This window comes from Simochromis diagramma, unplaced genomic scaffold, assembly GCF_900408965.1.
Source record: "Simochromis diagramma unplaced genomic scaffold, fSimDia1.1 OVJJ01000822.1, whole genome shotgun sequence".
Lineage (NCBI taxonomy): Eukaryota > Metazoa > Chordata > Actinopteri > Cichliformes > Cichlidae > Simochromis > Simochromis diagramma.
In genome coordinates, this window is record NW_024387520.1 from 7,307,596 (window position 1) to 7,329,156 (window position 21,561).

A 21,561-nucleotide genomic window follows, 5' to 3' on the forward strand; every position below is an offset into this window, starting at 1 on the left:
CAATCATCACATCTTTTCTTAAATGTTCCCAAGAGAAGCTTTTATTTTCCTCCTGGCTCTCTTTCGAGCACTTAAATGCACATTCACGGATGTATAGCCAGCGCGTTGACGGCATCTGCACCCCGAGATAATTTTAGAGCGAGCGGAGGGCTGAGTGAACTGTAAAGTAAAGGGAATTTCTCAGGTTCATTAGGAAATGACTCACTCTTGTAAGGAGTTTTTGCACTCCAGTCCACTGTTGATTTAGAGAGGACTGTGACCAAGCGGTGCGTCATTTTCCCCCAAACACGGTGAGCCATGTGTTTAGAAAATGTCCTTGCCAGGGGCAGGATGATTTAGCGGTTGTTTTTACGAATGTACTCTAAGCTTTATTTCTTATCTAAACTGCATTTTCCAATCAACCGCTGACTCCTTTAACAAAAAACAAAAACAAAAAAAGAGTTTATGCAAATGTCTAACCAGACCCAGACTATTATTGTGTTAGCTGAAAATCTGTGCTGTGATACTTTCCTTTGTTTTTAGTGGCAAGCTGGGAGCACTCCGTCTCAAGGTGCGTCTGGTGGAGGATCAGATCTTGCCATCCATGTACTATCAGCCTCTCATCGACCTTCTGGTTGAGTCGGTAATCTCCCCTACAGAGGTCAGCATGACAGCTCCTCTTCAATGCTGATATTCATTTGTTGACCACTCAGTCACTCGCCATGTCAAAGGACTGCTGTATGCATTACTTCTTCCACCTGCAGTTAGACCTCATCTGCTTCATCTGTCCGGCTTCCCAGTTGCGCCAAAATTCTTGACCCGTGAACCGAGTTCTCTTCTTCTGAACAGGTGGAGGATAGCAGCGCTCTGACTATGCTGGAGGAGGTCACCACAGTTGAGAGCAGACAGGACGTGGCAATGACTTTGGTGAAAATCTACCTGGGACAAGGACTGGTGGTACCCTTCCTGGACTACCTTAACACCCGGGAGGTCAACCACACCAGTAAGACGAAGCGAAAAAGTGCAAACTTTAAACCGTTTTTAAAGGTTTTGATTTCATGTCCTCCATCTTGCAAGTGTCTAAATTTACTCAGAATTTATGTGTATTTGTGCTCTTAATTACATGTAATAACTGTGGCTGCACTTTGAATATACAGTGTAGGATCTAAGTTTATCTCTGTTAGTCAGTATTTATATTAGTCAGACTTTGGGACATGCCAGTTTGCTGTTATTGCTCCACTCTCCAGAGACCCTCTGAGGGCTGCTGCTGCTGCATTGACATTAAGGTCTCTGAACACTGCAGCTATGGTATGTGTGTGGGCAGTAAAAACCTCCCAACACTATATTTACTACCCCAGTGCCAATTATTTACTCACCCAACAGTCTTCCCTTGGCTGTTCTCTGGTCTGGATTAGTCATGTTTTTGCCTCCGCACCATATCCCCATGATAATTCACACTGAGCTCTGGTCTTTGGTTTCTGTTGGTGTAGTTTCTGCTAATAAGCATAGTGCCTAAGTTTCCATAGCAACTCCACATGATCCAAATGGTAACTGCTTGATCAGGAATGCATTGTGTGAGCACCCAGACATTAAAGTTAGGCACACGGCACAAAAACGTACAGTACACCTGCTGGGCAGCAGTGAAAAACCCACCCTTCTCCTTACATCCAAATAATTTACCTGGCAACCCAGTCCCGTTACTATGGATATTTTAGTGTCACCGCATGACTAACATGACATTGAGGCAAGGTCGGTCTGCCCTCACTTGTGACTCTGGACTATTTGTTCTTGATTGATAGACTTGCGCCAGACTAAATAGAAAGCATAGATACTTAAGAAATGTATAAATGAGCCCAGAGAAAAAGGTGAAATGAGGGTGGAGCAAACAAATGCTCCACAGGCTATATGAAAAGCTTCCACTCTAAGGAAGCAGTGTTTCAATCTTAAATTTTTCTTTTTCATTGAGTATAATTAAGCGCCTGATGAGGGTCTATGTGACGCTTTATTAAATTGATTGGGAGCTACTGGATGCAGTAACATGATCCTTTCCACCATTCCCACTGTCATACATCATATAAAAGGTGTTTTTAGGTACAACAATAGATAGATGACAGGAAAAGAGCAATAAATTGTTGTGGTGGATGTTGAGCTTCTTACCCTTTTTTCATTCTTTAATTGAAAACTGTTGCTTTGTTTCACTTGATTCAGATTAAGGAAAATCTTTTTATGCCCACTAATTTCGCTCATATGTAAGATATTTTGCTAATACTATTTTTTTTCCTTCTGCTCTTATAGCTGATCCTAACACCTTATTTCGATCAAACTCACTTGCCTCCAAAGCCATGGAACAGTTCATGAAGGTGAGCTAAGTTTTAAAAAAAAAAAAAAATTATTATTATAGTTCCTGCAGTTTTTTGGTCCCTGCTCTGAGGGAAAGCATGATGTGCCTGATATTTACTCTCTGAATTATGCAGATTTAGATAAAACAAGGCAAGCTGTCAAGTGTAAGAACAAAAAGGCATGTGTAGCATGTGTAGCATGACAAATGCAAAGGTAACTTTAATGTATCAATGAGTATGTCGACATAACAGGCTGCTAGGTAGGGCAGGATCAATCCAAATTAAGTGCAAAAGAAAGTGTGTCAATTTTCAAGATTGCTACAAAAAGGAGTAAAAAAAACACAGATGATCCAAAAGAGGACAAGAAACAGACAGAGGCAAGGAGAGATGCAGGACAGGAGGTGGTTAGCTTGACAAGCTGACTGAGCCAATTTTGCTTAGGAAGTTTCCCAACTGAGTGAAGTGACCCAGAAGTGTCTAGAGTCATAATAGGAGGTCGTTAAATTCTTTAAATGTTAAGGAAAGCTGCTTCAGTGCTTCCCTTATTACCACCTTTAGAAAAGGATGCACATTTACCATCTCTTATGAAATGAAAAGACATAATGCTGCCCCTCAATTCAAAGCAAATGATCAACATACTGACACATCATGTGCTGCTCGGTTTAAATTTTTCATACATGCGATCACTTCACTGATACTCATTGTATGAAGTGCTTTGAAACCTAATTTTAGAAAATTGCTCTATAAATAAGGTTTTTTATATGCATTTAACTAATTGAAGTGAAGGCTTGCATTGCGTATGTCCCCATTTTTGGTCTTAGCATTTAGTCTTATTAATTCATCTAACATGAGAGGTGCTAAAAAGCCCTATTAAAGGGTTAATTCTACAACAGGACGAGATGAGTGGCATTTCTTGATACAAACACTTCACTGTGTGCTGGAAAGCTGTTCTTGGTAATCAAGTGATATTTTTCACAAGGATATATACACCGTTAATATAAAATTGTCACCTTGTCACATTTTTAACTAGTCTTGTGCAAGTTAGATTCCCTGTGGACAACAATCCTGTTTTCCTTTTTGTGAATTCTTCTTAGCGTTTTTCCTTGACCCTCTGGATGTTTCCTATCAAGGGAAAGTGTCATCAACGGAGGGAATTTGTTGTCTGTTTGACCGCAACCACAAGCTAAACACATACCAGGGAACAACACCACATGAGAAAATAACCTTCAAAACAAAACAACCATAAACGGAAAGAGGGACATGGAAAACAAACAGATAAACTGAGGAAGCAGACAGGGAGGGACACACAAAAGACGCATGGGAACAGATCAAGAAAAGCAAAACGAATAACAGTGACCTTAACAGATGTCTTCAACATATGATATTGTTTTGCTATCAGGCTGTTGGCATGCTGTATCTGCATGAGGTGTTGAAGCCCATCATCAACCGCATCTTTGATGAGAAAAAGTACATTGAACTTGACCCATGTAAGATCGACCTGAACCGCACAAGGTAAATCGGACCTAAAACATATCTTGTTGGATCACAATTCTATAGTCATACTCGGACCTGGTAATAGAGTAGGACTGCTACAATTGACAAGAGGGGATTTGTGGGTTGTACGCTCAGGCGTGCTATTCGCAAATTATGTGTTAAAATGGAAAAGCTGCCACAGGAGACTGCCCACTTCCTTTACACTTCACCCCTGAGAGAAAGACATGAATGTGAGGAAATGAAAAAAAAGTAAAATGGGAATGGCTGTTGCTTGGCAACTGCCATGAGCCCCCTGAGATATCTATCTCTGACATGGGGGGAGATCCAGGATCTAACGTTCTCCATGTATGCAGTAGCTCTAACCTACTATCTTATCTCGTCCCCTTAAATTATCTCAGTTTATGTGTTTAGATATTGTCAATACGGCAGTCATTGTTTGGATTCCTCTGTAGTAACATGGTCTCATATGTAACGAGGTAATGAAGAACAGAAATGTTATCAGTTATCCTTTTATAAACTGTGTTACAGAACAGATAAAAGCCTGTCTTGGATAGCTCCTGTTTGCATTGCGTTTACGCTGCAGATCTCAGGGATTCATTTGTTTACAGCATCTTTCTTTGTCTCTGAAGAAGGATTTCATTCAAGGGTGCAGTGTCAGAGGCAGAGGTGCGGGACAGCAGTGTGGAGATGCTGCAGAGCTATTTGACCAGCATCATCGAATCAATCGTGAGCTCAGTCGATCAGTGTCCTCCTGTAATGAGAGTGGCCTTCAAACAGCTGCACAAGAGAGTGGAGGAGCAATTTACCGAGCCTGAGAATGAGGTTAGTGTGAAGCAAAACACACAGAGAGGAAAGCGTGTCAGTGTATTTGTGGTTACTTTCACCCGCAGCTTAACCCGAGGCAGCCTGTCACCATTCAGTGACTCGTCTTCATTTTTACAGGATGTGAAGTACCTGGCCATCAGTGGATTCTTTTTTCTGCGTTTTTTTGCTCCTGCAATCCTCACACCTAAGCTGTTTCAGCTGAGAGACCAGCATGCTGACACGCGTACAAGCAGAACACTGTTACTATTAGCCAAGGTATGATTCAGAACACAGACATGCACATAGACTCTGCTGTGAATCATTTGTCCATGTTCAGACTTATGCACTCCCCAAAACAAAACACAAAATAAACAGTAAAGTGTTGGAAGCCTTGAGCGTGATGCAACAGGCCATCTGTGTGAGGAGATGGATTTTAATGTTGTGGATGTAAAACAAATAAAACATGGAGCAGGAATACGATGTAACACAAACACACGGTGTTTGTGTAACGTCAACAGAGAGAGAGCACTGAGGCACTCCTTGCTTTTCTCACTTTGTTTGGTAATTATGTAACACTGTAGGTCTGCGTGTGCCTTATTTTAAGTTCTGCCATAATCAGCAAAATAAGATTGATATTCCATCTCCAGTCATTTATATTTATATGTCTCTGCTGTGGTCTGAGACCTCACCATCCTTTCATACTTTCACATGGAAAGTCTAAAGACAGTGAGGGCAGCAGCAAGATGCCCTTAGGGAACAGAGCAGGGATCAGTGAGGACAGGATGACATGGAAGTAGCATCTTTAGCTTCAAATGAAGGAGTTGGTAGACTGAAGAATTTTGAAAAGAGTATGAGATTTGCCAGTAGGATGTTCGGAAAGGGAAACAGCTGAGCTGATGTGAGCTGGAATTTAGATTAGCTGATCTGCTGGGATTGTTTGAGTCTGTTCTCACAGAACTAACTCTGTATTCATTTTTTTGACGCTAATAAAAATGTTAATTATTTGAAAGGTGCTAATAATCTGCAGTAATGCCACTAGATCACCTGTTGTTAGGAACTCGTTTAAAATTCATAACTACTCTACTCAGACAGCAAATCTCAAAGAAGTTTTTTTCACCAACTATACAGAGTATGGCCATAAAACATCCCTCTCACATTATGCTCCGTTTTAACCATAAATAGATCAGATGAGAATGTTAGCAGGTTATAACTGGAATTTGAGTCGATGTTTCTTGATATCATTAAAAGCAGGGATCTTAGATCCAGATGTTAGAAGAACAGTAAAACCTCATTCCACTCCCACGTGTGGCTTCTGTGGTTGCTGTCCATGGTGCTGAAGAACTGTTGCCATGGGTCCTCTACAGAGACGGAGAACGGGCTATTTTTACCTCTGTGTGCTGCAACCAGTCTGTGGTTCAAAGCCAAGCATCAGAGAGGATGTAGAGGGGGACTTCCTCCTCGCCCTAGGCCAGGTGTGGGCTGGACAAAGGGCCTCGCAGCATGCTTGGCCCCAGGGACCCTTTTGATCTTCGACTTTTAGATATGCAGTCACTCCCTCACTTCTGTCATTTTCTGGAGGTTTGATATGGTGAAGATGTGAGTTTGTAGTTGATATCGTGCCTCTGTGGTTGCCAGGCACTACAAAGTGTTGGGAACTTGGGACTTCAGCTGGGCCACGGAAAAGAACAGTGGATGGCGCCTCTTCATCCCATCATCCTTCGCAGTGTGGCTTCTGTCAAGGACTTCCTGGACAAGTTAATTGACATAGATCATGACACTGGTAAGACTGTAACCACCAAACACATCACTACAACGTGTAATCAAAAGCCAAGTCCAGAGGTCATGCTGTTGAGCTAATCAGCCACAGGCCACCTGCCAGTGTAGTAGCTCCCAGCTGATATAGGTGAAACAATACTGTAGCCTTGCAGTGAAATATTCATAACTAGTTGGAAGTCTGGAAAAGAGATGACATGGTTAATGAGCTGGCAGGGAGCTGAAGTGAGAAGCTGCCACACGGGCTGTTGTTGTCCTGGCTGTTGCCTTAATGTCATATGTCAGTGAGGCTGTTGTTGTGAAACATCTTCCCCCTCTGACATATCGTGTTTCAACCTCCGTCTTCACATCACACCCACTTTTTTCTCCTAAAGGCCAGTTTGACATTTAATGCCCTCGAGGTGAATTTGTTGGACAGAAGCAGATGCTTGTTATTCCTCTTTGAAGCTCTATCCCTCATGGGGTGATGGAACAAGACTGAGGAGCCATCTGTAACAGAGTGCAGTTTAAAGCAATGAATCTATATAGTTTATTGACACAGCACCACCTTGTGTCTATCCGGGTGAATATGCAATTAGCTACAGATTACAAACAGTTTTCCCTTTATGTCCGTCTTCTGCTTTCTCTGCGCAGCGTCTGAAGTGCCTCAGAGGGCTGTGTTCACGGCTTCAGTCACAGTCAAAGAGGGGTTTCTCCACAAACACAAAGCAGAAGGACCCCAATTGTTATCCCGCTTTGCATTTAAGAAACGCTACTTCTGGTTGACGAGTGAGACGCTGTCTTATGCCAAGACTCCCGACTGGCAGGTGGGTATTGTGCCAGCAAAATTTTATAATCTACCAACATACTGCATATCATGTGTGAAATACATATGAGTATTTACGTTACTGCTCATTTTAGCAACCAGCCACTGTGTCAAGTGTTGCTTTTTAATCATGTTTTCCTACGACTGATGGATCAAATAATCAAAAACAATCAAAGTAATGATAAAAATACACGTACAATATGCCCATTTGTGCCCAATGAAGGGCATTCATCACCACGTGTTGCACAAAGAGAAAACATTTTAGTCATCTGCTTTTTTGCTTTCATGTATTTGTGTTGATCTTCTCGTGAGAACATCATTACTGATATTACAATGTGGTGCCTAACCCGTGATAATGATTTCCTCTCATTTTCTAACCAGAGACTGTCAGAGAGAGGGAGACGGTTGATGGGAGCAGAACATCCTCGTCACTAAATGCCTCTCTTTGAGTCAGTCTCTGCTTTGTGTGACTGGAATAAAGCCGAGGGTTAATTGAAAGCTATGGATATTCATACGAACATCGCAAATCACACTGGAGACAATGTCCTGGCCCCTTTTCTCCATGTTGGAGCACTCCAGTCTCAGTGAGATGAGCTCCCATTGGAAGTGGCTGATTTACACTTTAAAGTAGCCTTTGCTGCCATGATGATCTCATCCTCACTTCCTCCTTGCGCCGTACCGTTCCTTGTAGCTTAATGAGTGTAAAATATTTCAGGATGAGAAACCTCTTCATTAATTTGCTCAGTGATCAGATGTCACCTTTATTTCACTGAGTCCTTTGTGTAGTATGCCTGAGGCAAGGCATGATACATCATTGCCATCATGTGCATACCTGTTCTAATTGGGGCTGTGGTTTGCAGGTGCGCTCTTCAATTCCTATTCAGTGTGTGTGCGCCGTGGAGAGGGTGGATGAAAATGCTTTTCAGCAGCAGAATGTAATGCAGGTCATCACCCAGGACAACGACGGACAGCTGCACACCACGTACATCCAGTGCAAGGTGCGTTTGTACACCACCCAGTTGCCAAGACAGTGCATGAGTTTTTTTTTTAAGTTTTTTAAACACAAAACCCTGACAGTTTTCTATAGTCACAGATTTGAATTTTTAACAAGTTTTATTAATCTCCTAGAAAAAAGTCACTAAATATCTATATTGTTTTCTGTCGCAATGATGTGCTTTATCCCTGTAGGTTTTTCAGCTGATTGCCTTCAAAATGCAGATTTTTCTTTTTTCAGTTCGACATTAAACTTCATGGTTCACCGTATTTCAATTTTCCCAAACAGAATGTAAATGAGTTGAACCAGTGGCTGTCTGCGATCAGGAAAGTCAGCATCTACAATGAGCGCATGCTGCCCTCTTTTCACCCGGGGGTTCATCGCAGTGGCAAGTGGACCTGCTGCCTGCAGGCCGACCGAGCTGGTAATCCTGCTGTTATTACTTCCAGATGTACTGATTTATGTCCAAGACACCAGAATATTTGTAGGAAACTTGCAAACTCCCCTTTGCTACTTTACTAAGGTTTGACTGGCTGTTTTTGATGCGCTCTCCAAATCAATTTTATTTACTCACCGCCTTGCACGTGGGATTAAACATTTTACATTCTTTTCAGCACCAACACTACAGGTTTGATTGTTACTAAGGCTGTTCCATTGACTATTATATACAAACTAGTAGAAACATCCATTAAAATGATATTTTACATTTAGTGGGGTGAAGTTCAAACTGTAAAGTGCCAGAGATGAATAAAAAAAGCTGTGTCTCAGTTGCAGGCTGCAGTAGAACCCACTCAGCTGTGACACTTGGTGACTGGAGTGACCCGCTGGATCCCGACGTGGAGACTCAGACGATATACAAGCAGCTTCTGCAGGGCAAAGACAAACTCAGGTTGGTGCCCGAGCATGTCCTCGGCCTGTATGCATTTCTTTTCCTGAACACTAGAGGTCTATGTTGCTATACAGTAAAGCACTGCTGTGCTGCTTCTTGACATTAGTATGAGTCAAGTGTTTAACTTTCACTGTGTGATCATGTGATATGATTCTGATACTGCAGGAACAAATATCTGGAGATGCCGGATGATGATGAGACAGTGTGCAATAAAGAAAAGAAGACGAATGTGGACGTTCACCCAGGTGACACTAAACTTTAACTTTTCTATCAAGTTACATGTACAAGTGCTTTAATTGTTGTATTATCATTATTATTATCCCCTAATATTCTATGTGGGTATGACATTTCCAGGAAGTAATTCTACAGAAACAACATCCTTTTATCTACACATTTCTCTGTCACAGATGGTGCTGAATGCACTGTTCAGCAAATGAAGCCATGTCAGGGCATCGCTGCTCGGCTGTTGGTGGTGATAGAGGACCTGGAGCAGGCTCACGCTACCTTCCAGCGCAGAGAAAAGGAGGACGTCACCAGTGTTATTATGAATCCCTAGAGTTCACATGTGGACTGGGAGCCTTTAATGTATCAAGGCGGGTTAGGGGTGGGGAGTGGAAGGGCAGCATCCTGTACCAACACAAGTGAAAATCAGCTAACCCACTCTCTTGATTGTCATGGAGAAAAAATTGGCTGCGTGGTGCCACCTCTTCCAGCCTTTTAGTACATTTCCTCCTGGCTGTAAAGAGCAAGAGGGAATTCTGCCACTTTAATCTTTTTGATTCTCCGAGTGCCACCGACAAGAGCGCCGCAGGAAGATTATGATACTTGACAAAAAGGAGGTGGGTGGGGAGGGGTGGAGGGACTTTGAAGCATGATCTGACTTGATATTTTTTATGTAGATAATAAGCAATCTGTTGCATGGCCCACATCCACTTGTTGTGAAATGTGAAAAGAAGCTTTTATATTTTGAGATACTGTACAGGACCCGAGTCACACATTTATATGCAAAAAGCTTGTTTTAGTGTAACCTACAGTACCTGAATGTAAGGTGTTTTGATATTGCTGTTATTATTATAAATGCTTTGTATTTTTATTGAGGCAAAATATCACCATGGCCGCAATGTAGCAGTGACAATAACATTATAAGTTATTCCACAGTGTGACGCCGCTTGTAAAGTGAGCAAAACTCAGATTTTAATTGTTGCTTCAGTCCCTTTACACAAAACATCCGCTTTGGTTTGGTGCTACGGCCAGTCAACGTAAATGTTGGGTTCTGATGTAATTCACATTTTTATAATGCCAAGATGGGTAATATTTACCTGGTTATTATATAATATCCATACATGGACAAATTTTATTTGAAAAAGAGGGGAATTAATAATCATAAGACACTCCCGTTTGCTAAGTTGACAGTTTCAGAGATTTTTGTGCCACTGCATTGGTTTCATGTGTTTGAGATGCCAAATCTGCTTTTAGGAGTTTTAAAGAAAAAATACACATGTGGGGAATTTTGATCATTTTCCATAGAGAAAGTAGTGTTCAGTGTCCGTCTATTAAACAATATTCAGCTGAATAAAATCCGATCTGAGATCACTGAGATGACCTCATCAGGCATTCTTCTTAACCTCAAGCTTAACACTCTAAAACACATGGCAGACATTACATTCAGCATCCTGTATTGAGATGGTTATTACGAGTGTGTTGGTGTTTGCAGCTTTCCACATTTTTCTTTTATTAATCTGCCGCTCGAGTCATAACGAGAGTAGGCATGAGTGGAACATTGTGTTCTCTTGAATGGGGACTCTTGTTATGAAAAAGAAAAGAAAGGAAAAAAAAAAAAACCCCGCCTGTACCTTACTTTGCAAATTCATCATAATGGTTTGTTCCAAGTGGGTTGTTACTGTGAACACAATTGTATTATTCAATAAACTCCGCTGAAGAAATCAAAGGAGAAGGTGTCAAATTTGTGCCCAGAAAAAAACGAGACTGACACTTTTTTTTCCTTTACATTGATCCTCACTTGGTTTCCATAAAATGAAGGAATGGTTCGAAAAATCTGCTTTGCTGGCTTATGTCTGTCCGTCTCCTGGTTAGCATTAAAGTGCAGGAGGATCTGACTTCAAGCAGACATTGATTCATTTTTGGTATTACAGGAAACCCCGTCACATCTGATAGATGCCAGAGCAGGCTCCCAGTGTCATGGTTACCGCTCTACTCCTTTGTTCAAATTTAATCAACCCACCAGAACCACAGAACTCACAATCCAACAAGAATCTGAATGCAATGTTAAATTATACCACATGAAAAAAATATGCGTGCCAGCAATGCACCTCCCGGCCTTATTTAAATGCTAATGAAAGCAGACCTGCAATGATGCAGCAGTCTCCCTGCTCGCCCCTCATTAGGCGTGAGAGGTGAGCGGAGGCAGGCAAGTAGGGCTTATTTACAAAATACTAGCAGGGGTCTGGCCCCCGAGCTGCTGGGTCAGTGACGGAAGGAAGAACGACAACCTGAAAGGGGGTGTGTCTCATCACCTCCGTCCTGACATCTCAAGGCCTGCTTTAATATGCGCCCACCACAGCTCTTTACCACAGAAGCCAGAGGCAGAAAATTACCATAAAGCAAATTTACTACCAGTGAGAACTCTTCCTGCTGCACTCCAGAACAGCAGCCAGGCTCATTTATATCCATATAACGAGCTCCAAAGCACAGAGTTACCCAGGGAGAAGGAAACGGTGGTGTTAAATAGGAAGAGGACACATCACCACCGACTGGGGTGGGGTGGGGTGGGGGGGGACAAGGAGAGCCGGTGTAACAAAAGCTCAAACACACTACCCCTGTCAAGGGCACATTTATTTTTCCACAACAAAACACACAAACATGCAACAAGGTCATCACAATTCAATAAAGACCAATAGATTAAGAAGCCCTTTATAGTTAAATCAATGTCTCTGTATATCTTGCTTTTAGTTTATCTCAGTTTGTCCACGTGAACCATTTTAAATAACAATATGCAGACGCTGCCTAAGATTAAACAACAAAAACAGTGACTTGGAAAGGTCATTTAAAATGGGCACTTAAATTGAAAAACTTCAGATGTTTTACATGTCGTGGAAAGAGTGGGGAAAGCAGCAAAACGCTATCGTTTCCTCATTTGTGTAAATCAAAGCCAATATGGAGGGGGGGGGGGGGGATAAAAGATAAAAAGGGAAAATCCCTAACTAATAGGAATAACTTTCAGAACCACAGTGCTAACCACCAGAAAACCAGGGTGGGGTTTCTAGAGAAGCTAACATGTTTTCATATGCAAAAAACAAGAAAAACTCTGCACTGTCAATACGCTTGCTCACTGTTTGGTTAACATGCACCTCTAAGAAACGTTACGGCATCTTTAAAGGACATGAACCTAAGCTTTGTCTACGAGACTCCCACTTTCACACACGCTCGCACGGACGGATACAAACGTACAGCATAGCCACAGAAAAATGGTAAGGTATCATTTAGATAGAGAAGTACAGTTTGCAGTAGACACTACGAGAGTACAACGTCATATATACTTCATACGTTAGGACAAAGTAACTTCATCCCCGATCCCACCTCTAACCTCTAATGGAATAGCATGGGATGAAGAGCAATACAGCAAATGTTACATAATAGTTCTTTTTAGAGACAATCATTGAAAAAAAAGACATCAAAAATATATGTTTTTTTTTTATACATAGCATGTGAACATCCTTGGATTGCAACCTCTCTGTTTAGAAACGCAGAGGTAGGCGCCCCATAAAGAAAACATCCATTGTCATTTTGAACCAAAAACAATCAACCTTCTTCTTGCTACACGTAAATCATGTATTAGGTTTTAAAAATAGTAAATTGCATAAAAACCACCTCCTTCTTGTTTAACCGGACAAATACCAAAACCTTGATTTATACATCATTCCCACATAGATCTGTACACACCTGAAAAGTCTAAAGGGCCGGGCGTCGTTCACACTACAAGACCGACACGTGGAAAAGGAAAAAGCTGAAGAAGCGAACATTTGGATTTCTCTAGTGAACGAAATTTCACTTCACATGGAAAAGTTCCCTGATAGATCGGTAGCATTCTCTTTTGCTGTCCCATTGTATAAAGGGTGTCACAAATGTGCGAAGGAGAAAAGTTGACATAGGCCAAAAATGTGAATGTTTTCAGCGCCTGGGTCAAAAATCACTCAGAAATACTCTTAATAGTTTGTTTACCATATACCATACCACAAACACAGAGCTGTGGCTAAAAGAGCCTGAAAACAAATATACAGGTTTAAAGTATTTAAACAGATATTAATACTTAAATCTGCAACAACTGGCTTATTTGGTCTTAAGGACAGTGATTCGCTCACGATTCATTTAGAGTCATGATCCTGTCCACCTGATGAATGAAAAGTCCGAGCACTTTAGCTGCTAAATGCTCCACAGTGATCACAAGCGAGTTGTAGCATCTGCCATTCTTTGGGTTTTAAGAGCTTACTGTAGCTAAAAGCTACACAATGACAGCTTGTTTTACACAGGAGCAGTTTTCAGCAGGCTGATTCACATGCATAATGAAACCTTGTTTTAAAGTAATCCAGCAGTTTCTGTTGGCATCCTGCTGTATTCACACAACCCAGTGGTATTTTAATGCCTTAACCCTTTTTAAAAAAGTGATTACAGTGATTGTTGTGACCTTGGATAGATTTTAAATCTTTTGTTTGTTGCTCCTGGGCGAAGAAGAGCTCTCTTTGAAGGTTAACAACAGCTGCATTCAAGAAAATTCATGCCTGAGAAGCAAGAGCCACAAAAGTGTCCTTTTTGAAAAATGGAGACGCTAGCTCACAGACAACACAGGCTCCACTACTCATCTAGTGAAAGTGGACTTTAACAGACTAACAAAAGATATTAAAATATATTTATAAGTTTGGGATAAACAGCTCACACCACTTTGTGTCTTCAGCATTGCCACACTGCAGCAGGGATGTGGCCAGCTGAAATAGGCTCATGGTGTATGCTATATGTAGATGAAACTTTGGGTAGTCCATGGATGCATATGCAATTTTAGTAATGTGTGGCGATATTTATTAAGATTTTTCAAGAAAAAAATTTGAGTAGAAGTTTCATTGAGACTGAATTATGAAGCCGGTCAGTAATCTGTCTTAAATATACTGCTCAAAAAAAGTTAAAGGAACACTTTTCAGAGTACAGAATCAAGTCAGATAAACTTCTGGGATATTGATCCGATCAGTTATGCAGCAGCGGTCGTTATTTTTAACCACGTTTCACCTTTTTGGTGTCAATGAAATTAATAACAGCGGCACTAGAGGGGCAATAATGAGACAAAAAAGCAATACTTTTACAGATAAACATTTTCCCTCATCATCTTTTCTGACAGTTTTTTTCACTACTTTTCCATTAGGGGTTACATTAACCTGCAGAGGTTGCACAGGTAGTCCAGCTCCTCTGAGGTTGTGCATCAATATGTGCTACTGCCAGAAGGTTTGCTGTGTCTCCCATCACTGGCTCAGGAGTCCAGAAGTTACTCTAGGAGAGTCGGACATGGTCTTGAAGGTCCTTAACCCATGAACAGGACCCGTATCTGCTCCTTTTTGCAAGGAAGAACGGTTGTGCACTTCCAGACCTGCAAAATGACCTCCAGCAGAGCACTGGTGTGCATGCCTCTGATAGGAGGCATGACAGGCGGGATCTACAAGAGCCTATGCTCACTGCCCAGCACTTTGGAGCCCAAATGGCATTTGCCATAGAATGCCAGAACTGGCAGGTCCATGGTGTCTGTAACACTGTTTAGCATCATCAGTTTGGTGTTGTGTCAGTGATGATCTGAGGGACGCACTGACTTCTACAGGTCAGGCAACAACACCCTGACTGCCATCAGGTATTAGCGTGAAATCCCTTGGACCCACTGTCAGACCCTACGCTGGTGCACTGGGTCCTGAGTACTATTTTTAATTTCCCTCAAATGATGTGGCATCCTTTCATTCCTAACACATTATGGAGTCCATATCAGTGTAAACATCCAGCATAACTTTTTTGCCGTTGATATCTGATGTGTTTTCAGTCTTACTTTAATTTTTTTGAGCAGTGCATATTAAATTATATTTAATTTAACCTTAAATATCTTTCCTAATATCTATATGAGATCAAATCTTTTGTATGAAAAGAGTTTTATAATTAATCCATGTATCTGGCTTAGACTGCAGTTGCAAACCAAACAGCTGTGATTATTTTAATTGCAGATGTAAATGGAGTCCTGACAAACACACTGGGTATGCATATGCATGTGCAAATTCTCTTTACCAACACAGTGGCTGCGACTGAGGCATCACTGACATTTAAATGTATATTTCCACACTGCTGTGCTTTGATGCGAGAGTTAGAAGTAGCACTTTTCCACTGATGTGGTGCTAGCGCTTGATGCAGAAAGCTTTTTCATGTTTCTCTCATAATAAAATGGGACTGTACTGGAGCCAAAAAGCAGGCACTGCCTCGCCACAACAAAATATCCGTCAGTGGCAACGGGAGGCTCCACAGCAAGAAATTCACGGATGATTTGCAGATGTAGCCCGCAGATCCTGTCGGCTGTGATTTCCTCTTTTTCTGCCGTGCAACAGTATATAATGCAAAACTAGTTCTGAACTAGTACTGACATGGCACTGCAGGAGGGAGGGGAAGAATTTAAAGTGACAAACTCTGTGTATTCTTGTGTTTGTGACTCACACTTAACCAAGAGAAACCTCACCTGCTTAAACAAACTCTTAAGAATATTTTGTGATTTGATCTTGAACCCAGGCTGTTTTCACCTTCAGCTTTAACAAAAAATGGCTGACAACATCAGTTCCCACGGAACGTTAAAAAAAAGGCCAACATGGGCCATCTTCATGCCGCTAAAGCTGCCCCACCAATAATAAAGACACATTTACTGTATTTATTTGTGTCCCACGGGGATCAACTACACAAGGTCTACATTAAGGTCATGACAGCAGAATACGCTAAGACTACTTGCAATATAAGACGTCCATAACAAGTCATACATGTTTCAGTCCCTGACATCCTGACAAATTTTTTTGCCAGATTTTATGTATTCATGTTCATGTGCCTGTGTACAGATATGTGGGACAATCTGTATATTTTCTATATAGAAGAGTATAAAAATAAATTAAACTTACACCATTGACTCAAATTGAGTTTAAATTTAAAGGTATATCACATCTGCAAATATATTTTATATATTCATATATATATAGTTAAAGCATCGCAAGCCAGTTTATAAACATCAACTTAAAAAAAGATTAAGTTGCAATTTAAGACATTTTTCTAAAAACCAAATGACTTAATCAACAAAAATGTTGCCTCAAAGTGCTATGGAAGACTATGATTAACCCCAAAATCAAGCCCGCTGCTGGGTGACCCCTTAATAAACCTGACACCAACGCTCCCGCTCATTAAAATTGATCAGACATATTTATGGAGAATTATGCAGCTCTGGGTTATAATTTATCGCAGAGTAAATAAACATCACAAGATCTCCACCGAGGACCTTCGAAAAGTCTTTATCTCGCGGGCACTAAGTCTAAAGGGGGGGGGGGGGGCGTAGGAAAAAATAGTCCCCAGCCAACAACACACTCGACCAACATTTGCATGGTTTGTAGAACGAGTGCTCCACAGCTGAGGAGGAGGCGGAAAGCGGGGGTGAACAGATACATCGGGAAGCGCCCCAAAGACTCCAAAGTGAGCTCACGAAGGCGACGAGATGCTGCTCGTTTCCGAGGCTCAGCTGCTCACTGTGCGGGCACTTGAGCCAAGTACAACGCCAACAAACGGCAAACAAGCTCACAAGAGACTGCAGGCGAGCGGAGGAGCTCCCCCGAAAATGGATCTCTAAGGGAAAGCTGTTGGTGTTTGAAAGACAGAGGAACGTCCATCTGTGTGTTCAGCTTCTCTCCTCAAGGACTTAAAGCCAGCTTATTAATGCCTCCGAGCACACGATTGCACGCTCATCCCTTGTGTACGGTCAGCATGATGGATTGTGCCAGCGCCTGGGTTCGCTCCAACAGGAATAATAATAATGCAGCCTTTTTATTCACAGAGGTCATCGTCATCAGTGTGTCAACTAAACAAATGAGTTAAACCTTGGAGCAGAGCTTGTTTCATCTTATTTTATGTCTCCTCTCACAGACTGTCCACAAGGTTAACCATACAACACACAATTGTTACCAAACACCAATAATCTTCTATATCTTAAGCTCCCTGGAATCTACTTCATGCACTACAGAACATACTTCCGTACGTAGAAAATAAAATACACTGACCTATCAGCAGTGGAAAATATCAGATTAACCATAAATGACATCACTCCGGAGCCATGACCTGATTTTTCAAAAATGCACAACCAACGTTTGTAATGAATTCACTAAAAAAGTAAACTGGGGGGGGAGGGAAATAGTTAATTTGGATTTCTTTGCGATTTTCTTAAATCTTCATAATACCAAGCAACAGCTGATCCGCTGACAGCTCACCCTGTCGCGTGTGTTTGCTCGACTTTCATTATGTTAGTCGGGGCCATGCATTCTGGAGTTCAGCGTTTTACAGATATGCCTGTGTACAGTTATTAGCCCCTTGTCATTTTTCTTTGAGTGCCAAAGAACAGCATCAGTTTGACTCGAAAAAGGGATAAATACCTTTCACCTCAAGGTCCCAACATTCAGACAAGAATCTCTTTGCATCATTTACACTTTGAGAGACTTTGCCAACAGACAAAACTTGCTCAAGGCATGGATCTAGAGACAGCAGGGGGGAGGGAGATTGCCTGGGTTACACAAACCAAAAACCACCCTTTCTGCAGGATATTTTTGTTTGTGGGGAGTAAAGCGTTGTCGGCCGCATGTTGCCCGTCGTGCAGTGTCCCTGCTCTCTGGGAGATGGCGGGGCATGGGGGGTTTTGTTTCAGTGTACCAGTTCTGCTGGCCATCAGTCCTTTAGATTGTCCTCGCCAATCCCCTGGGCCGACAGCTCTGCCAAGACGTTGTCCAAGTAGTTGGGGTCGGGGTAGCCGTGACCGGTCAGGTTAGAGCCAAATTCCGTCTTGTGATGAATCTCGTTCCACACCACGGTGTCCGATTCGCCCGTGGTGCTGGATGTGCCAATGGTGAAGATGAGGCGTCGGTCCCAGGCCATGATCAGCAGCTTCAAGACCTGATGAGACAAGAACGAGAGGACGGTTTGTGACGGCGCTTCCACAAAAGGAAGCCCGCTGTTTCCGTCTGGGAGCTGCGTCGCAGCTTACCTTCCTGCCTTTCTCGTTGTCGGGGAGGTAGCAGTGTCGAGGGAACCCTCTGGCACTGAACTTCTTCCCAGGGTTGGGGTGCTCATTGGTCTGGTGAAAATGTCAAGAAGAAAAAACAAAAGTTACAACGCCTTCACTTGCAATTATGACTTAATTGTGTGGGAAATGTCAACAGCACCCACAGGACAAGCTTTACTGCTCACATCGCTTAAACGAGGCTTTTGTAAAATAATCAGCTGGGAACTATGTTACTTTCAATATGCAGTAATATGTTCAGTCTCTGTCAAAATAAAGTGCTTTGAAACCACTAGCATGAAATAAAAATCTTGTAGCTCATCAAAGCCAGGGTCCCACCAATTCCCTCAACCTTATCAATAAAAATACGTCACACAGTTAAAGCAGCCTTGTTATAACAAATTTCTCTTGTTTTTTGTCCCTTTTCCTATTTCATTTTCCTTTTTTATGTTTACATTTTGGTAATATTCCCAGGCTTTGGTTGCTGTAACAACACATTTGCTTTTCCCGGTCTTTTGTGTGTTCTTTGTGCCTCTATTAAGCACACTTCTTGGACAGGTTATAAGGCCCCTTTTCACTGTAACACTAATATAATACCACCTAAAAATAAAGCTGCAAGAAGCTTTGATGGAATCAGGTAGTTCAGCAGGGCACAGTCGCCATGGCAACTTGATCAGATCATGCTAAAAGCTGGCTGTAAGCAATAACAGGAAAAAAGTTCTGTGCTGCCCTCTCATGACTCATTTTTTGACAGTCTTTGGAAAGAAGTGCCGAGATGGTTAGAAAAAAAACAGGTGTGGCCAAAAGATGAAAAAACTTTTTAAATAAAATTAGATAAAGCAGAAACTGATATCACGGGACTCTTTAAACTCAGCTCGTTTCAGTGACTCCAGAGGTATGCTATTTTCGAAAATCAGGCATACGGTTCAAAAGTTACATCAGAGGTGATCCAGAGAGAGTCATTCCACTTTTGATTAATCCCAGCGCACCGAAAATAGCTGTAATTCCCCCAAAAGGGGGAGTGCAATGTGGCCTCCAATGAATGGGAGTGACTGATTTATGCCTGCATCTAGAAATAGAAATTATATTTTAGCTTTTGCAAGTAAAATATTGATTATATCATCACACTGAAAGGAGACTAATATCCTGTTTTTTCTCACAATGAAGCCAATTTTAACCATAAATCTAGCTTCCTGCTAACGTGTGCTGCCTAAAAGTGGGCAGATCGATCCAAATACAGTATCGATACCAGTATCAGGTTGATACTACCACGATGCGATCAATACGTGGTTCCTATCCTCTAAGGAACCACGTAGTCCACCGGATTGTTCATGTTTTTTTTGGAAATGACAAAAATGACCTCAGACATGCATTATACAGGGAGTGCAGAATTATTAGGCAAGTTGTATTTTTGAGGAATAATTTTATTATTGAACAACAACCATGTTCTCAATGAACCCAAAAAACTCATTAATATCAAAGCTGAATGTTTTTGGAAGTAGTTTTTAGTTTGTTTTTAGTTTTAGCTATTTTAGGGGGATATCTGTGTGTGCAGGTGACTATTACTGTGCATAATTATTAGGCAACTTAACAAAAAACAAATATATACCCATTTCAATTATTTATTTTTACCAGTGAAACCAATATAACATCTCCACATTCACAAATATACATTTCTGACATTCAAAAACAAAACAAAAACAAATCAGTGACCAATATAGCCACCTTTCTTTGCAAGGACACTCAAAAGCCTGCCATCCATGGATTCTGTCAGTGTTTTGATCTGTTCACCATCAACATTGCGTGCAGCAGCAACCACAGCCTCCCAGACACTGTTCAGAGAGGTGTACTGTTTTCCCTCCTTGTAAATCTCACATTTGATGATGGACCACAGGCTCTCAATGGGGTTCAGATCAGGTGAACAAGGAGGCCATGTCATTAGTTTTTCTTCTTTTATACCCTTTCTTGCCAGCCACGCTGTGGAGTACTTGGACGCGTGTGATGGAGCATTGTCCTGCATGAAAATCATGTTTTTCTTGAAGGATGCAGACTTCTTCCTGTACCACTGCTTGAAGAAGGTGTCTTCCAGAAACTGGCAGTAGGATTGGGAGTTGAGCTTGACTCCATCCTCAACCCGAAAAGGCCCCACAAGCTCATCTTTGATGATACCAGCCCAAACCAGTACTCCACCTCCACCTTGCTGGCGTCTGAGTCGGACTGGAGCTCTCTGCCCTTTATCAATCCAGCCACGAGCCCATCCATCTGGCCCATCAAGACTCACTCTCATTTCACCAGTCCATAAAACCTTAGAAAAATCAGTCTTGAGATATTTCTTGGCCCAGTCTTGACGTTTCAGCTTGTGTGTCTTGTTCAGTGGTGGTCGTCTTTCAGCCTTTCTTACCTTGGCCATGTCTCTGAGTATTGCACACCTTGTGCTTTTGGGCACTCCAGTGATGTTGCAGCTCTGAAATATGGCCAAACTGGTGGCAAGTGGCATCTTGGCAGCTGCACGCTTGACTTTTCTCAGTTCATGGGCAGTTATTTTGCGCCTTGGTTTTTCCACACGCTTCTTGCGACCCTGTTGACTATTTTGAATGAAACGCTTGATTGTTCGATGATCACGCTTCAGAAGCTTTGCAATTTTGAGACTGCTGCATCCCTCTGCAAGATATCTCACTATTTTTGACTTTTCTGAGCTTGTCAAGTCCTTCTTTTGACCCATTTTGCCAAAGGAAAGGACGTTGCCTAATAATTATGCACACCTGATATAGGGTGTTGATGTCATTAGACCACACCCCTTCTCATTACAGAGTTGCACATCACCTAATATGCTTAATTGGTAGTAGGCTTTCGAGCCTATACAGCTTGGAGTAAGACAACATGCATGAAGAGGATGATGTGGACAAAATACTCATTTGCCTAATAATTCTACACTCCCTGTAAAACATGTCTGAACCTCTTTGTGTTTGTGGTAACTGTCATGTTTATTTTATGTATAGCCTATAGCAAATGTAAGCAACAGAAGCTGACCCAAAGTGCTTTAGAGACACGCACGTTTACATTCCAGGTCTCCAACAAATCCCAGTTTCAAAATACACGAAAAGCTGAAAGATGTGTTTTTAAAAATCACAATAATTTTTAATTACACATTAAAAT

The 21,561-nt window shown here is 41.7% G+C and overlaps 3 protein-coding genes across 11 annotated transcripts in view; 1 reads left to right on the forward strand and 2 right to left on the reverse strand.

Annotated features, from left to right (window-relative positions):
- The window catches only part of dgcr6 (DiGeorge syndrome critical region gene 6), a 12,659-nt gene extending 11,113 nt beyond the window's left edge, over positions 1 to 1,546 (reverse strand). The window contains exon 1 of the mRNA XM_040019363.1: positions 1,356 to 1,546. Coding sequence (XP_039875297.1) covers positions 1,356 to 1,425 — 70 coding nt within the window. The 5' untranslated portion in view covers positions 1,426 to 1,546. The remainder of the gene's footprint in view (positions 1 to 1,355) is intronic.
- LOC120726070 (rasGAP-activating-like protein 1) overlaps positions 1 to 10,937 on the forward strand; it is a 24,731-nt gene extending 13,794 nt beyond the window's left edge. For 3 of the 6 annotated variants that reach the window (XM_040019341.1, XM_040019347.1, XM_040019345.1), the window contains 13 exons: positions 523 to 640; positions 829 to 982; positions 2,275 to 2,339; positions 3,718 to 3,830; positions 4,442 to 4,634; positions 4,755 to 4,892; positions 6,252 to 6,396; positions 7,023 to 7,195; positions 8,055 to 8,192; positions 8,477 to 8,612; positions 8,957 to 9,077; positions 9,243 to 9,322; positions 9,485 to 10,937. In XM_040019341.1, the coding sequence (XP_039875275.1) occupies positions 523 to 640; positions 829 to 982; positions 2,275 to 2,339; positions 3,718 to 3,830; positions 4,442 to 4,634; positions 4,755 to 4,892; positions 6,252 to 6,396; positions 7,023 to 7,195; positions 8,055 to 8,192; positions 8,477 to 8,612; positions 8,957 to 9,077; positions 9,243 to 9,322; positions 9,485 to 9,633 (1,723 nt within the window). In that variant the 3' untranslated portion in view covers positions 9,634 to 10,937. The remainder of the gene's footprint in view (positions 1 to 522; positions 641 to 828; positions 983 to 2,274; positions 2,340 to 3,717; positions 3,831 to 4,441; positions 4,635 to 4,754; positions 4,893 to 6,251; positions 6,397 to 7,022; positions 7,196 to 8,054; positions 8,193 to 8,476; positions 8,613 to 8,956; positions 9,078 to 9,242; positions 9,323 to 9,484) is intronic. The other 3 variants (XM_040019343.1, XM_040019342.1, XM_040019344.1) reach the window with 3 other exon arrangements.
- A 975-nt stretch (positions 10,938 to 11,912) lies between these two features.
- Positions 11,913 to 21,561, reverse strand: part of dtx1 (deltex 1, E3 ubiquitin ligase) — a 49,345-nt gene continuing 39,696 nt past the window's right edge. For all 4 annotated transcript variants that reach the window (XM_040019355.1, XM_040019354.1, XM_040019353.1 and 1 more), the window contains 2 exons: positions 18,391 to 18,480; positions 11,913 to 18,299 (listed from right to left, as the gene is read on the reverse strand). In XM_040019355.1, coding sequence (XP_039875289.1) covers positions 18,075 to 18,299; positions 18,391 to 18,480 — 315 coding nt within the window. In that variant the 3' untranslated portion in view covers positions 11,913 to 18,074. The remainder of the gene's footprint in view (positions 18,300 to 18,390; positions 18,481 to 21,561) is intronic.